Source organism: Euleptes europaea, chromosome 13, assembly GCF_029931775.1.
Source record: "Euleptes europaea isolate rEulEur1 chromosome 13, rEulEur1.hap1, whole genome shotgun sequence".
NCBI classification, from domain to species: Eukaryota; Metazoa; Chordata; class Lepidosauria; order Squamata; family Sphaerodactylidae; genus Euleptes; species Euleptes europaea.
The window spans coordinates 60,414,185-60,428,687 of NC_079324.1; the positions used below are offsets into that span (position 1 = coordinate 60,414,185).

General features: G+C 45.0%; 1 protein-coding gene across 5 annotated transcripts in view; it reads left to right on the forward strand.

Moving 5' to 3' along the window:
• Positions 1–1,728: 1,728 nt before the first annotated feature.
• The window catches only part of PITPNM2 (phosphatidylinositol transfer protein membrane associated 2), a 97,317-nt gene continuing 84,542 nt past the window's right edge, over positions 1,729–14,503 (forward strand). For all 5 annotated transcript variants that reach the window (XM_056859228.1, XM_056859229.1, XM_056859230.1 and 2 more), the window contains exon 1: positions 1,729–1,863. In XM_056859228.1, coding sequence (XP_056715206.1) covers positions 1,786–1,863 — 78 coding nt within the window. In that variant the 5' untranslated portion in view covers positions 1,729–1,785. The remainder of the gene's footprint in view (positions 1,864–14,503) is intronic.

A 14,503-nucleotide genomic window follows, 5' to 3' on the forward strand; every position in this document is an offset into this window, starting at 1 on the left:
CAGACCAAGGTCCATCAAGTCCAGCGGTCTGTTCACACAGTGGCCAACCTGCCTCTGGAGGATGGGAGTGATGACTGTTTTGGTCTTAAGATGGTACAATCCATTGCCGACGTCACTTTAAGGGGGACCGTATCCTTCTGGGGTGAATGGAATTCACCTAGAAGGTGATATGACCAATGGGTTTTAGAACTCTTCCCCACCCTTCATTTTTCATGTGTCTTTGATACAGGGGCCGATCGGGCCATTTGCATGCCAAGCTTTTCGGCAGCCGTGCCCGTTCCCTCTTCTCATATGGCAAGGTCCAATCTTCCCTTGTTCTGACGTAGACAAAAGCAGAAGGGAAATTACGAGGTCACGGTGATTGGGGATGGTGTTGCACAAGGCTAAGGTTTAAGTGAAATATTGAGAACTGTAAGCTTTAATGGGCTTGATCATAGATTAAAGGTAAAGGTCCCCTGTGCAAGCACCGGGTCATTCCTGACCCATGGGGTGACGTCACATCCCGACATTTTCTAGGCAGACTTTGTTTACGGGGGTGGTTTGCCAGTGCCTTCCCCAGTCATCTTCCCTTTACCCCCAGCAAGCTGGGTCCTCATTTTACCAACCTCAGAGGGATGGAAGGCTGAGTCAACCTTGAGCCGTCTACCTGAAACCAACTTCCGTCGGGATGGAACTCTGGTCGTGAGCAGAGCTTGGACTGCAGTACTGCAGCTTACCGCTCTGCACCACGGGGCTAATCACCTAAAATTTTAGTTGATTAACTGGTGGGGCCCAATTTGAATTAACAAGAGCATCACTGATTAACGTTTGACTGAGAATTTTAAGGCCGCTTTGGCTGTGGGTGTTATTGTTCTTAAGAATGCAATTAAAGCTATTTCAGGATGGCCATTCCTTCTAACACTGAGCTCTTGTGTTTGCTAAATGGCAAGCTTCCCTGCAGATTAACATTTCTAAAAAAGCCCCAGTACTGAGACCAGGAATATGAAAATTTATTTATGAACGTATAGGTGATTGTACCATACAATTGTTTCGTGTAGCTCAGTATAGTCTGTTTTGATAGTAGCTGTCCAATATTTACTTCCTAAAATCCTGTAACTGAAGAGGCTGGGAATCGTTCCTGGAATCTTCTGCAGGTGACTTAGTAATTGAGCCATTACCTCACATAGGTGATTTTTTTTTTAGATATTGAAGGAAACATGAAGTAATTTACAATTAATAAATCAACTCTGGTTGATTAATGGGTTAAAGGCAGATGACTGCCTAAAAGCACTCCTAATTTCTCAGCTGTTGCATGGAAAAGAACATTGGACACCGAGGACTACCTTTCATTCATTAGTGACTTGCTGGCAATCCTCTCGCCTCACTTAAGAGTGGGGGGTGTCATTACTGAGTCTAATGCTGTGATAAAAGCTTTTGTGGTTCTTTTTTTAACTTTGCCTCATCTCCGCTAGAAGCCAGTAAAATCTTTTACAGGCAGGGCTGTGAAATTCACTGGCTGTAATGTTGGTAATTGTTCTCGGTAGCACATCTAGACTCTCCTGCTCTAGCAAGAACAGATTTAGGGGGCTTGATAGGCTTGCCGTTTGCCCACCTGTGGCAGGTACATCCCTGCCTTTGAGAAATACAGGAGTGGGGAAGGTGGAATATTTTTTAAAATAAAATGCATATTTTTCCTCTTTTATTTCAGGGGGCGTCAATGCACGAGCTTCGTTACTTAAGCATCCTCCAGTAAATACCTTTGGCTTTCGTTTCTGACCGGACCAAAGGGCCTGCTTGGATTTCAAGATGCTTATAAAGGAGTATCGGATTCCGCTTCCAATGAGTGTGGAAGAGTATAGGATTGCCCAGCTGTACATGATACAGGTTGGTACCTACACAGTTGTTGACATTCTTTCCCCTACAAGAACATCGAGTACAAGATAAGTAAGATATATCTTTCCTTTGGGCCATCATACATTAGGAATATGTCATCTTGGGAGTTACACAGAACTGTTTATTACCTCTTGGCAAGGCTGGAGTAACGGTGAGTGTGTACAAATGATTAAATGGCTTAAAAAAAACCTGAACCTTTGCATAAGTTAGCATGTAATTTCTCAGGAGGACTTACTCGTATACGCAGGGCTTTGCCCAAAGATGATGTTTCTGGAAAATGTGCTGTGATTATTTCCTCTTAATCTTCTCTACCACATTTAAATTAGATGTTTAACTAATAATAATAAAAAGTGCAGTAGGAGGGGAGGAAGCACATTAACTATGAAAAATTCAACAGTAGGATCATAAAACTGTATAAAGAGAGATATTTAGTAGCAGAGAGTAATTCAACGTGGGGGTTGGTGACGGGGGCGGGGGGGGGGAAGCCTTTCTTCTGCTTTTGTAGTTTTTCTTCTGAACTACATTTAGGTCCAAGTTCCATGCTTTTGACTATGGGGTATATGAGAAGAACATAAGAAAGGCCATGCTGGATCAGACCAAGGCTCACCAAGTCCAGCACTGTGTTCACACAGTGACCAACCAGGTACCTTTAGGAAGCCCACAAACAAGACAACTGCAGTAGCACCATCCTGCCTGTGTTCCACAGCACCTAATACAATAGGCATGCTCCTCTGATCCTGGAGAGAATAGGTATGCATCAAGACTAGAATCCATTTTGACTAGTAGCCATGGATAGCCCTCTCCTCTATGAACATGTCCACTCCCCTCTTCAAGCCTTCCAAGTTGGCAGCCATCCCCACGACCTGGGGCAGGGAGTTCCACAATTTTAACTATGTGTTTTGTGAGGAAATATTTCCTTTTATCTGTTTTTAATCTCTTACCCTCCAGCTTCAGCAGTTGACCCCATTTCTAGTATTATGAGAGAGGGAGAAAAGCTTCTTCCTGTCCACTTTCTCCGTACCATGCATAATTTTATAGACCTCTATCCTGTCTCCTCTTAACTGCCTTCTTTCCAAGCTAAACAGCCCTAAGCGTTTTAACCGCTCCTCATAGGGCAGTTGCTGTAGTCCCCTGATCATCTTGGTTGCTCTTTTCTGATAAAGTATATTACAGTCAGGGGCTGTCAGTAGTAGATATGTGTAGCTGAACCCTGATCCCATATTTTTTAATAGTAAAGTGCTGGTGGAAAGTGCTGTCAAGTCACAGTTGACTTATGGTGACCCCGTAGGGTTTTCAAGGCAAGAGACACTCAAGAGGGGGTTCTCCATTGCCTGTCTCCATGTGGGCTGAGAGAGTTCTGAAAGAACTGCAATTGGCCCAAGGTCACCCAGCAGGCTTCATGGAAAGCAGCTTTTAAGAAGAAGAAGAAGAGTTGATTTTTATATGTCACCTTCTCTTCCCCTCCCCACAACAGACACCCTGAGAGATAGGTGAGGCTGAGAGAGAATGACTAGCCCAAGGTCACCCAGCTGGCTTTGTGTGTAGGAGTGGGGAACCAAATCCAGTTCACCAGATTAGCCTCCGCCGCTCATGTGGAGGAGTGGGGAATCAAACCCGGATCTCCAGATCAGACTCCACCGCTCCAAACCACCATTCTTAACCACTACACCACTCTGGCTCTAGTAAAGGTAAAGGTCCCTTGTGCAAGCACTAGGTCATTCCTGACCCATGGGGTGACGTCACATCCCGACGTTTCTTAGGCAGACTTTGTTTACAGGGTGGCTTGCCAGTGCCTTCCCCAGTCATCTTCTCTTTACCCCCAGCAAGCTGGGTACTCATTTTACCGACCTCGGAAGGATGGAAGGCTGAGTCAACCTTGAGCCGGCTACCTGAAACCCACTTCCATCGGGATCAAACTCAGGTCGTGAGCAGAGCTTGGACTGCAGTACTGCAGCTTACCACTCTGCCCCACGGGGCTCTTAAAGCAGCTTTTAGGAGAGGGAAATTAGAAGGAGAGGAGAAGGCACTGTACCTTTTCCCCACTTACTTTTTCTGTGTTCCAATCAACCCCAGGTGGCTCCCTGCCTCCCCCCAATAAATTCTCAAAAAATATCTGCTGGGGGATACTGTTTGAAGCAGGGAAACGGGGGGGGGGCTAGGGAAAGGGTTTAGCTGCACCACCCATTCGTCCCGCTTTTCTGTTCCGAGTTTCTTCTCGCCCTTGTGTTATGAGAGAAGAATGAGTTCTGCTGAGCCTGCAGGTCACTAAGAAACTTGACACCAGCTGCAGATCCACGTCTGGTGCCTGAAGCCACAGTGGCAGAGAGGATGACGGATGCTCTGACGCTAGGTTGGAAGCCTGATGTGGGTGGTGGAGAAAGGCCACTGGGCCTAGACCTGTGGGAGCTCCCAGGGACGTCTGGCATCCTGCTGTTGGGAGAAGATTCCTGGAGTTGATGAACTCAGCAAAGCAATATTTTATGCTAACCCCAGCTCCTTCGGTGCTTTTGTTGCAATAAGTGACCTTGAATCTGATTTGAGTGCTACTGGGAGCCAAGGGAGGCGGTGGCTGCTTTTTCTCTGCTAAAATAGTTTCTGCTTTAAAACCCAGGTGGAAGCGATAAAAATGTACAGGGCCAGTTCTCTGCTGGGTCGCTCTTTGCTCATCCGTTCCAGTGGGTATGCAAGGTTGCAATGAATCATCTCTTTTTCATGCATCGTTTCTCCTCCGGTGGAATCCCCTGCTGAGGTTGAAAGTGTACAAATGCTGACGTAGGATTAATTGTAGCTTCTGAAGTATTTGTCACTTCCCCCCTTCCTTTCCCCCCCTCCCTTGTTTCTGTCTTCACGGTGCTTTCAGCACTTTGGCCGGCTGCCTTCTGGGTGGTGTTCTGCAAGCAGCGCATAACAGCTTCCATCAATTAGAATTAATTTTACATTACAGGAGTGGACTTAATGTACCCTGCACTTGCTTGCAGATCTGAACTTGGAGTTGGTTTCCTTTATTAGATTTTAGACTCTGTCAATATCAGCGTTTTCCATCTGGAAGTTTCCTGTTGCAGGTGTATGCTGGAGAATTTGGGTCGGTGCCTCTTTACCATGCTCAGCTGTGGAACGCGTTGGCTCTTCTGCCTGCCTGCCTGTCTGTGGTTTCACCGCTCCAAACCACCGCTCTTAATCACTATACCATGCTGGATCTCCAGGTATTTCCCATCCTGGAGCTGGCAACCCTATCCATTGGTCCTGCAGTTATTCCAGGCAACTGCCCTTTTACTTGGCGCTGCCGGAAGCATCCTGCACGCATGTGCTACAGAGAACAGATGTCTGGAAACAATAAATCCACTTACTTAATTGGAAGCCATGTGGGCATGCCTATAGTAGAATAGGGGGTTACGGAGCTGAGGTGAGGTTACAGACTTCAGCTTTTATTTATTGCTCCTTGAAACAGGAAGAACTGGCACCAAATTCGGAGCCCTAAATTGGGTGGAGACTCGGATGCGACCCCCACTCCCCAGTTAAACAAAACTGCCTGCCCCAGTCCGGCTCCTTTCTGTAACATCTCATGTCCTGTCATTGTGGTTCTCTGTTTTCCTCCACTTTTGTTCCACATTGTGTGGGGTGGGGGGAATGCAGGACGTCACAACACAAGGTCTTCTGTCATATGCCTTGGAGGGGAAAGTGGTGCTAGCTAGATGTGCAGCTAACATTTTTGGCAACAGCTGCATGTTCGGGGTAATGGCTAATACCTACTTGGCCCTCTACTGCTTCTCCCATGATGACGGAAAACATCTGTAATTATAGACTTAATGTTATTATTGTGACAATATAGATGGCCAAAAGCCGAGGAAAGACATAAGTTAGGGCCAGGGCTGAAAGCTTTACTTGCTTAATGGATGCAATTACTTCATTTTGATCTGTTTAAGTTTATAAATACATCCTTACCGATGCGGGCTGAGGCAGGGAATGACCTTATACGAACAAAATGGAAGCTTATTGTAAAGCAGTGTATGGAAACATATATTTTGCATTAGTAAAAAGCTTTGTCGAAGGCTTTCACGGTCAGAGTTCATTGGTTCTTGTAGGTTATCAGGGCTGTGTAACCGTGGTCTTGGTATTTTCTGTCCTGATGTTTCGCCAGCAGCTGTGGCAGGCATCTTCAGAGGAGTAACACTGAAGGACAGTGTCTCTCAGTGTCAAGTGTGTAGGAAGTGTAATATATAGTCAGAAAGGGGTCAGTCAACAATAGCCATGCAGATTAGCTTTGGATTTCACACATTAACAGATCACTTCAGGATACAATGGTTCCATTTTAACATACCACACCCTCATTAGCACATTATCTTGATACTTACAGGACAATGATTAGCACATTACCTTTGATACTTTTTGCAGGACAATGATTCAGCTCAACCCAACTCCTTTCTGACTATATATTACTCTTCCTACACACTTGACACTGAGATACACTGTCCTTCAGTGTTACTCCTCTGAAGATGCCTGCCACAGCTGCTGGCGAAACGTCAGGACAGAAAATACCAAGACCACGGTTTCACAGCCCGGATAACCTACAAGAACCAGTAAAAAGCTTTATTTGGCGAAACAACAGAATAGACCTCTGCCTGAAACCCTGGAGAGCCGCTGCCGGTCTGAGTAGACAATACTGACTTTGATGGACCAAGGCTCTGATTCAATAGAAGGCAGCTTCATGTGTTCATTGCTACCAGAAGTTCAGTGATTTCAAATGACAAGGATTTGTAGAAAGTGGTTGTGCCATGGATCCGGAAGACTCTTCTTCCAAATACCATCAAACCATCAGCATTTTCTACAGATAATGTAGAGCTTTTCACATCACCTACTTGCCTGGTCCCTTTAACTGGAGATGCCGGGGATTGAACCTGGGACCTTATGCATGCCATACGGATGCTCTACCACTGAGCCACAGCCCGTCCCCTTGGAGACCACCATGAGATGTGATAACTAACTGAATGCAAGGCAGTGGATTCCTGACTGGCAGATAGGTTTGCAGGTGGCTCACTAGGACTTTGTTTGGGGCCCTTTTTTTTTGCTGTTAAGTTAGCCTAGCAAAAGAAGCTAAAGAAGATGCGATCATACATTTGTTTTGGCCCTGCATGTTAATATGACAGGCCTACGGCACCCCCTTGTGCTTTGGGGCCCCCTCTTCACAAACCTTTCTTCCCCTGTTCCCATACTTAACCTGCCAATTTAGGATGCTACTCACTGCATGGCATTTAAGCTTACACTTCAGTACGATTAATTTCAGATGCTTGCCATAGCCTAATTACACATTACGTACAAAGGCATGTAAGAGAACCTCAACATCACATATTTGCAAGAGTAAGCATGCATTGGGGCACCACTCAGGAGAAAAAGCCTCTGGGGAGGAATAATTTGGAGGGGGGGGATAAGGGATAAGTGTTCTCTTCCCTATGTTTCTCCATTCTAAATTCCACTCTATTCTTGGTTCTTCTTGGTTTTTTAAAAAATTGAGTTCTTTTACATATGTGTAGCCCATGGTGCAGTTATGTTCCTCTTACCATTAACCCCTCATTTACCAATATCACCAGCATGGTGTACTGGTTAAGAACAGTGGTTTGGAGCAGTGGACTCTGATCTGGAGAACCGGGTTGGTTTCCCCACTCCTCCACATGAAGCCAGCTGGGTGATCTTGGGCTAGTCACAGCTCTCTTAGAGCTCTCTCAGCCCCACCTACCTCACAGGGTGTCTGTTGTGGGAGGGGAAGGGAAGGTGATTGTAAGCCGGTTTGAGTCTTTCTTAAGTGGTAGAGAAAGTCAGCATAGAAAAACCAACTCCTCTTCTTCATCATCATTTCTCTTGTCACTATCACAAATCTCTTCTAAGGGAAAAGCATCTCTGCTGCAGAGAAATGCAAAGGCTGTTCTGCAAATTAAGTTGCTTCAGATATTTTGAGGCTTTGCATTATTTTTTTCCTCAAGCATAAAAAATTGTCCTCCTTTGGCCACAAGTTGTGATTCTTGTTATTGCTCTTTTATGCAAGCAACCATTCTTACAGAGGGGCATTGTACTGCTAAATCCTTCTGGAGGCCTCCTTCCCCTTTTATACACTGTGCCCTTCCTCTCAACTATTTTTGGGCTGCCAGAGCTTTGCTGATATTGTTTCCTGGCTTCCTGCTTGCCAAAAAACAAAACAAAAAAAAACCAGTCGCAGATAGTACCAAACTGGGACGTCAACTCTAGATCCAGGAGCATCTGCTATTTTTATTTGTGTGTATGGAGAGATACAGCAAGATCTGGGTGAATGGTTTGCTATCCTAACAGCTGGCAGAACTCCTGTCCTCTTGAGGTCCTTCAGATTCATAGCACTGTGTTACAGAGCCATCTGTTTTGAACAGCCTGTGAAAGAGCAGTCCCTTTGGTGCCGTTATTGACAAGCTACCTCTTTCTCATTTTACATATCTACCACTCTCTTCCTGTCTCTAGACTCTTCTGTTGCACACAGTTCAGGTTAGTGTCCATTGTCCAGATTTGCCCCGAGCCTTCTGCCTCGGACCAGTCCTGGGAGACTCGGCCGGATGGGCCAAGATAGAACAAAGATAACTGGTTGAGGGTGTCATGCAACAGTTCCCATTCTGACAAGCCTTTTTTGAAGGCTATTGTAAAGACATCTGACCCTAGGGTTGCCAACCTCCAAGTAGTAGCTGAAGATCTCCTGCTATTACAACTGATCTCCAGCCAACAGAGATCAGTTCCCCTGGAAAAAATGGCCGCTTTGGCAATTGGACTCTATGGCATTGAAGTCCCTCCCCTCCCCAAACCTTGCCCTCCTCAGGCTCTGCCCCAAAAACCTCCTGTTTGTGGCAAAGAAGGACCTGGCAACCCTATCTGACCGGAAGCCCCTTTGGGATAGGGGGGCAGCCACCTTGACGTGAGAAAATGTTTCTTTAAAAAGTCACTGCCCACACTACAGCTGATTGGTGGGATCTACCAACAGTTGGAGGGGTGGGGCACAGAGACATCAACAGGCAGGCATCCTCCTGCTTCTCTCAAAGGCTGCTGTCTTCTCCAGAGGCAGAGCTCTGCCAGCAGGAATGTGCAAATTGTAGCACTGATATCAAAATAGATTGTGGGTTCCCTGGCTATGAAAAAAAGAAAAACCAAAGCCCCCTCCCATCTCCGGTCATGTAGATGGCAGCCCAGGCTGGAACTTTTTAACTGCTCTGGGCTATGAGAAACATAAGAACATAAGAAAAGTCATGCTGGATTGGACCAAGGTTCACAGGAACGAGGTCCACCGGTCTGTTCACACATTGGCGAATCAGGTGCCTCTAGGAAGCCCACAAACAGGACGACTGCAGCAGCATTATCCTGCCTGTGTTCCCAAGCACCTAATATAATAGGCATGCTCCTCTGATCCTGGAGAGAATAAGTGTGCATCATGACTAGTATCCATTTTGACCAGTAGCCATGAGTAACCCTCTCCTCCATGAACATGTCCCCTCTTAAAGCCTTCCAAGTTGGCAGCCATCACCACATCCTGGGGAAGGGAGTTCCACAATTTAACTATGCTGCTTGCTTCTGCTCCCATTGGAATTATATCCAGCTTCCCTTGGGTCCCACTACCTGCATGCTCATGGCCCAACATCCTCCAGACTCTGATCTGTCAACCAGTCCAGTTTTGTTCTTTTTCTGTCCACTGCTCTTGCTGTTCAACTAGATTCACTGGCACAGACATGCTTTGGCAACACAGACATTTTTGCCCCGTGGACTGAGAGCTTGACCTCTGCCTCAGTCTGGCATTATTGCAGGGTTCTGCTGGTGACAAGGATGGGGTCAGGCAGGGTGCCCCGGTGTTGGCTGAGCCATCATGACAAAAATGAATACCACCTCAGCTGAAAATAAAAATGACAAACTATTGGAAAAGCTCTGCATTCATTTAAAGAATATATATTTGGTGAATATAGATTCTTTCCTCCCTCCCTCCATTTCTTTGTCTCACGCAAAGATTCATGGGAGATGACAAAAATTAAAAAAACACACACACCAATAAATACAGTAAAAGCAGTTTACAAAATTAAAAACAACATCAGTGTCCCCTTTGTAGAAATGCCATCCTGAAAGGGTTATAGGTATCATCCAGGACCATGAACTGAATCTAGAAGCTAATAGGTAACCAAAGGAGAGGCTGTAGAATAGGTGTAATAACCTCTCCTTGTAGCTCCTGATTAATTAATTTAGTTGCATTGTTCTGTACCAGCTGACATTTCTGAGTTGTATTCAAGGATAGTCGCTTGTACAGTGTGTTATAGTAGTCTAGCCTTAAGGTTACTGTGGCATGGATCTATGTGGACAGATCAGCTAGGTGAAGGTAGGGAGCCATCCTTCGTGCTAAAATGTACTTAGGTCTGTTCATGGGTTCAGCGTTAATTCATTTAGAGTTCCTTTCTTTTTTAATTTTATCATACAAACTGATTTTATTCTACAAACAAACCATGCAAACATACATAGAAAAATGGTTATTCTAATTCTAATACAGCTCACAACAATACTGTAATCACAGTTGAGATAATATGAGTGATTCAACACAATGCCTTAGATGTCAACTGTTCCCGTATAATACAAAAGGAGTTCCAGGCATCATAAAGCATTGTTTCCAGCATGGTGTAGTGGTTAAGAGCAGTGGTTTGGAGTGGTGGACTTTGATCTGGAGAACCGGGTTCAATTCCCCACTCCTCCACATGAGCGGCAGAGGCTAATCTGGTGAACCGGGTTTGTTTACCCACTCCTACACATGAAGCCAGCTGGGTGACCTTGGGCTAGTCACAGTTTTATTAAGAGCTCTCCTACCCTATTAAGAGCTATACCTACCTCACAGGGTGCCTGTTGTGGGAGGAGAAGGTGATTGTAAGCTGGTTTGATTCTGCCTTAAGTGGTACAGAAAGTTGGCATAAAAAACCAACTCTTCTTCTCCTTCTCAGTGCAGTGTCCTCTTTTATTATTGTTCAAGAATAATCCACATTTATGTCAATCAAACTTCTGTTATTGGACTAGTAAGACTTTTCCAGGTTTTAGCCTGGTCATTTTGAGACCCTGTTTAGCCCTTTCATTGAGTTCAGCCCCAAGTGTTTCAAAGTGATCTCCTTGTATTCAGTACTCTTTGTATACATAATAATTACATACATTCTAATCAGATTGTTTTTAGAGGATGCATGTTTTGACTCAAATGGCGTGCACCGATCCCATTTGTGTCTGCCAGTGACATCATTTGATTTGCTATTAGTGCTAATGATTTACGTGCTAGGCAGAAGCCTGACCAAAGCTAGTCTAAAAAAAAAAATCCATTGGATTGCTGATGCAGTTGCGTTGCCGTGGAAACAGATGTTGGCGCTTAAGGCTGACTGTATCTATAGCGTGATGTTAGCTGGATAAGTGAAACAAAACAGACTAGGGATGCCGATAAACCTTAAAAGGAGATGAATATCTAGAAGAGCAAGTGGGAAATCCCCTTTCACAATCCCTTTAATTTTTTGGAGGAATAGGCTGCATAATTTAAAACTGCGCTCAATTACTATGTATGGTTGTGAAGGCTGGACAATGAAGAAAGCTGATAGGAAGAAAGTAGATTCCTTTGCAATGTGGTGTTGGAGGAGATTGTGACGGATTCCGTGGACTGCCAAAAAAACAAATCAGTGGGTTATAGATCAAATCAAGCCTGAACTGACCCTAGAAGCTGAAATGACTAAACTGAGGCTATCGTATTTTGGTCACATTATGAGAAGACAAGAGTCACTGGAAAAAATCATGCTAAGAAAAGCTGAAGGCAGCAGGAAAAGAGGAAGATCCAACAAGAGATGGATGGACTCTATAAAGGAAGCCACGGCCCTCAATTTGCAAGGCCTGAGCAAGGCTGTTTTGGAGGACATTGATTCCTAGGGTCGCCATGAGTTGGAAGCGACTTGACGGCACTTAACACAGAACTTGTGGTAAAAAAGTGCTTTGTGTTTTTATTTGGGCATCTAGTCTGTCCCCACCTTGGGATGGGGGGCACTATAAAAATACAGGCAAAAACAGAACAAACAGGCCTTGCAGTGTATCTTAAAGAGGCCCAGGGACATCTGATTTTATGTGTCTGTTCACATAAATGGGAATGGTTCTGTTTTAACAGGGACTGGAGTGTTAGGGAAAGGGACCTTGAACTCTTCCAGGCTTTGCCTTCCCTTAGCCTTTTGCTCCAGGCACTTTCTGGAAGAGTTGGTTTTTATATGTCGACTTTCTCTACTTCTTAAGGAAGAATCACACTGGCTTACAATCACCTTCCCTTCCCCACAACAGACACCCTGTGAGGTAGGTGAGGCTGAGAGAGCTGTGACTAGCCCAAGGTCACCCAGCTGGCTTTGTGTGTAGAAGTGGAGAAACAAATCCAGTTCACCAGATAAGCCTCCGCCGCTCATGTGGAGGAGTGGGGAATCAAACCCGGTTCTCCAGATCAGAGTCCACCGCTCCAACCAATGCTCTTAACCACTTCCCTGGTCTTCCAGCACTCTCCTCACACTGTCTTTCATTTGGTCTTGACCAATATCTGGGGTGTATGAGGCAGTCCCAAAGTACACTCTCTACTTGCTGCCATCTCCATTCTTTAAAATTGAATATTATGCAGACTTGCCTTTAGAGCGACAAGTTCCCGAAAGCTGACACCTTGGGCGGGGCTGCTGATCTTAAGACGCGAACTGTTGTTCTTTCTGGCCCACAGCAAACAACACCTCTGACCAGGAGGTTTTAAAATGGATATTCCAGCAGCTCAAGTGGTTTTTTCTCCTCTGTAATGTCCTTGATGCAAGGGTGCCTTTTCAGATTTCATTTGGTTTGTTGAAGGGGGAGGAGGTCCCAGTCAAGGTCTAGTCTTAGATACGTTAAAAATTAAGCCCTATGAAAAGGTGTTTTCTTTTTAAATTTTAAGACCATTTGTTGTGATTTAATTTTTTATACCTCATAACATTTGCAGCAATGTTGTCAAAACAGGCCAGTCACTTCTTTAAAAATAAAGGGATTTGTGCTTTTAGCATTTGTCACTAGTGCCTGTGTCTGTTTAATCATTCCTAACAATATTCCACAAATACAACTGGCGAGGTGGCTGGAAATGATTCTGAAGAATAATTGCATGGGCGGAGTGCCCCCCTATCCTACCTTAACTGATTTCTTTGCTTGCTGATTCTGGGAGACTTCAAGTCCTGGTTAATGGCCAGTTGTAAAATACCTAGTCTTGCAAATAGATCTGTATATCCCCATCAGAATGCTGCTGACGTTGCAGACAGATTGCCTAATGAGTTGTGTGTCTAGAATGAATGATCCAAAAGAATTGGTTAATGGTACCCTGCTCTGACTCATACCTTTGGAAAAAGACAGCCCCTCTTAAAGCTGACGCTCTCATGTACACGCAGCTTGCTGCAGAATACACAGGAGGTTGTTATCCAGAGGTCTTGGACAGGAAAGATTCACTGCAAACCAGCTGTGCTTTAGTTGCAGGTAATTCTGCCAATAACTGTCAGTGAGATTCTGCTTTTCGGATTTTGCTTTAATTAAATCTCCCAGCAAAGACAGCTGCAAACCTCGTCATCTATCATTGTCCTGTTTATTTGTTGCTCTTAGATGCTAGACCTCGCAGGTTTTGCTGTTGCGATGGGAACCTGCACTAGGCAGGCTTAAGGCTGACTGGTCAGCATTCCTTTTTGCTCATGCCAGCATTTCAGAGTCACAAGGTACTGAGTGTCCATCCACCTGGGGCAGAGGCAATTCTGCAGCTATAAAAAGGAGAGGAAAACGGAGTCTCTTAACGTCAAACCATGGTAGCTTTTCATTGGTCTGGACTTCTGCTTTGGTAGCGATGTGATACGATCCACACATCTTATGATTCTTGCTGCACATAGACATCGGCTGCAGGTGGACAGAAGAATTTGTACAGAGGAAAAGATCAGAGTCCCAGGTTTAAAAAGCTGCTCCAGAATTTCCATTGAACCCCCATGGGTTGCTTGGAAATTTAACTAGTGAGAATGTCAAACTTCCTTGAAAGACAAGTTGCTGACCACTACCTATAGTCCTCTAAAATGTGCAAATTCAGACAAATGTTGGCTTGGTTCCAGGGATCACTGTCTGTTCATGAGGGGCAGTGGTCTCCAGGCCTATGGGAATTGAATATGCACCCTAGAAGTGCTGCATATTCCTTTTATCTGTTTTGAATCTCTCACCCGCCAGTTTCAGCAGATGACCCCACGTTCTAGTATTATGAGAGAGGGAGAAAAGCTTCTCCCTGTCCACTCTCTCCGTACCATACATAATTTTATGGACCACTATCATGTCTCCCCTTAACCGCCTTCTTTCCAAGCCCTAAGCGTTTTAACCGCTCCCAGTCTGAATCGGACCAGCATGCCCCCGGGAATTAAGTTCCAAGCATGGGACTTCAGACTTATCTCTGATTGACAAGACCAATGGGGAACAAGTGGGCTTTATAATGTGTGAACTGGCCCACTTGTATTCTAGGTGCCTGCTTTCTACTGTTGCTCCCCCACCCGCAAAGACAGAGCTGTGTTCTGTAAAATGCACAGATTTACCTGTTATAGACAGTAATTCCTGGTACCTT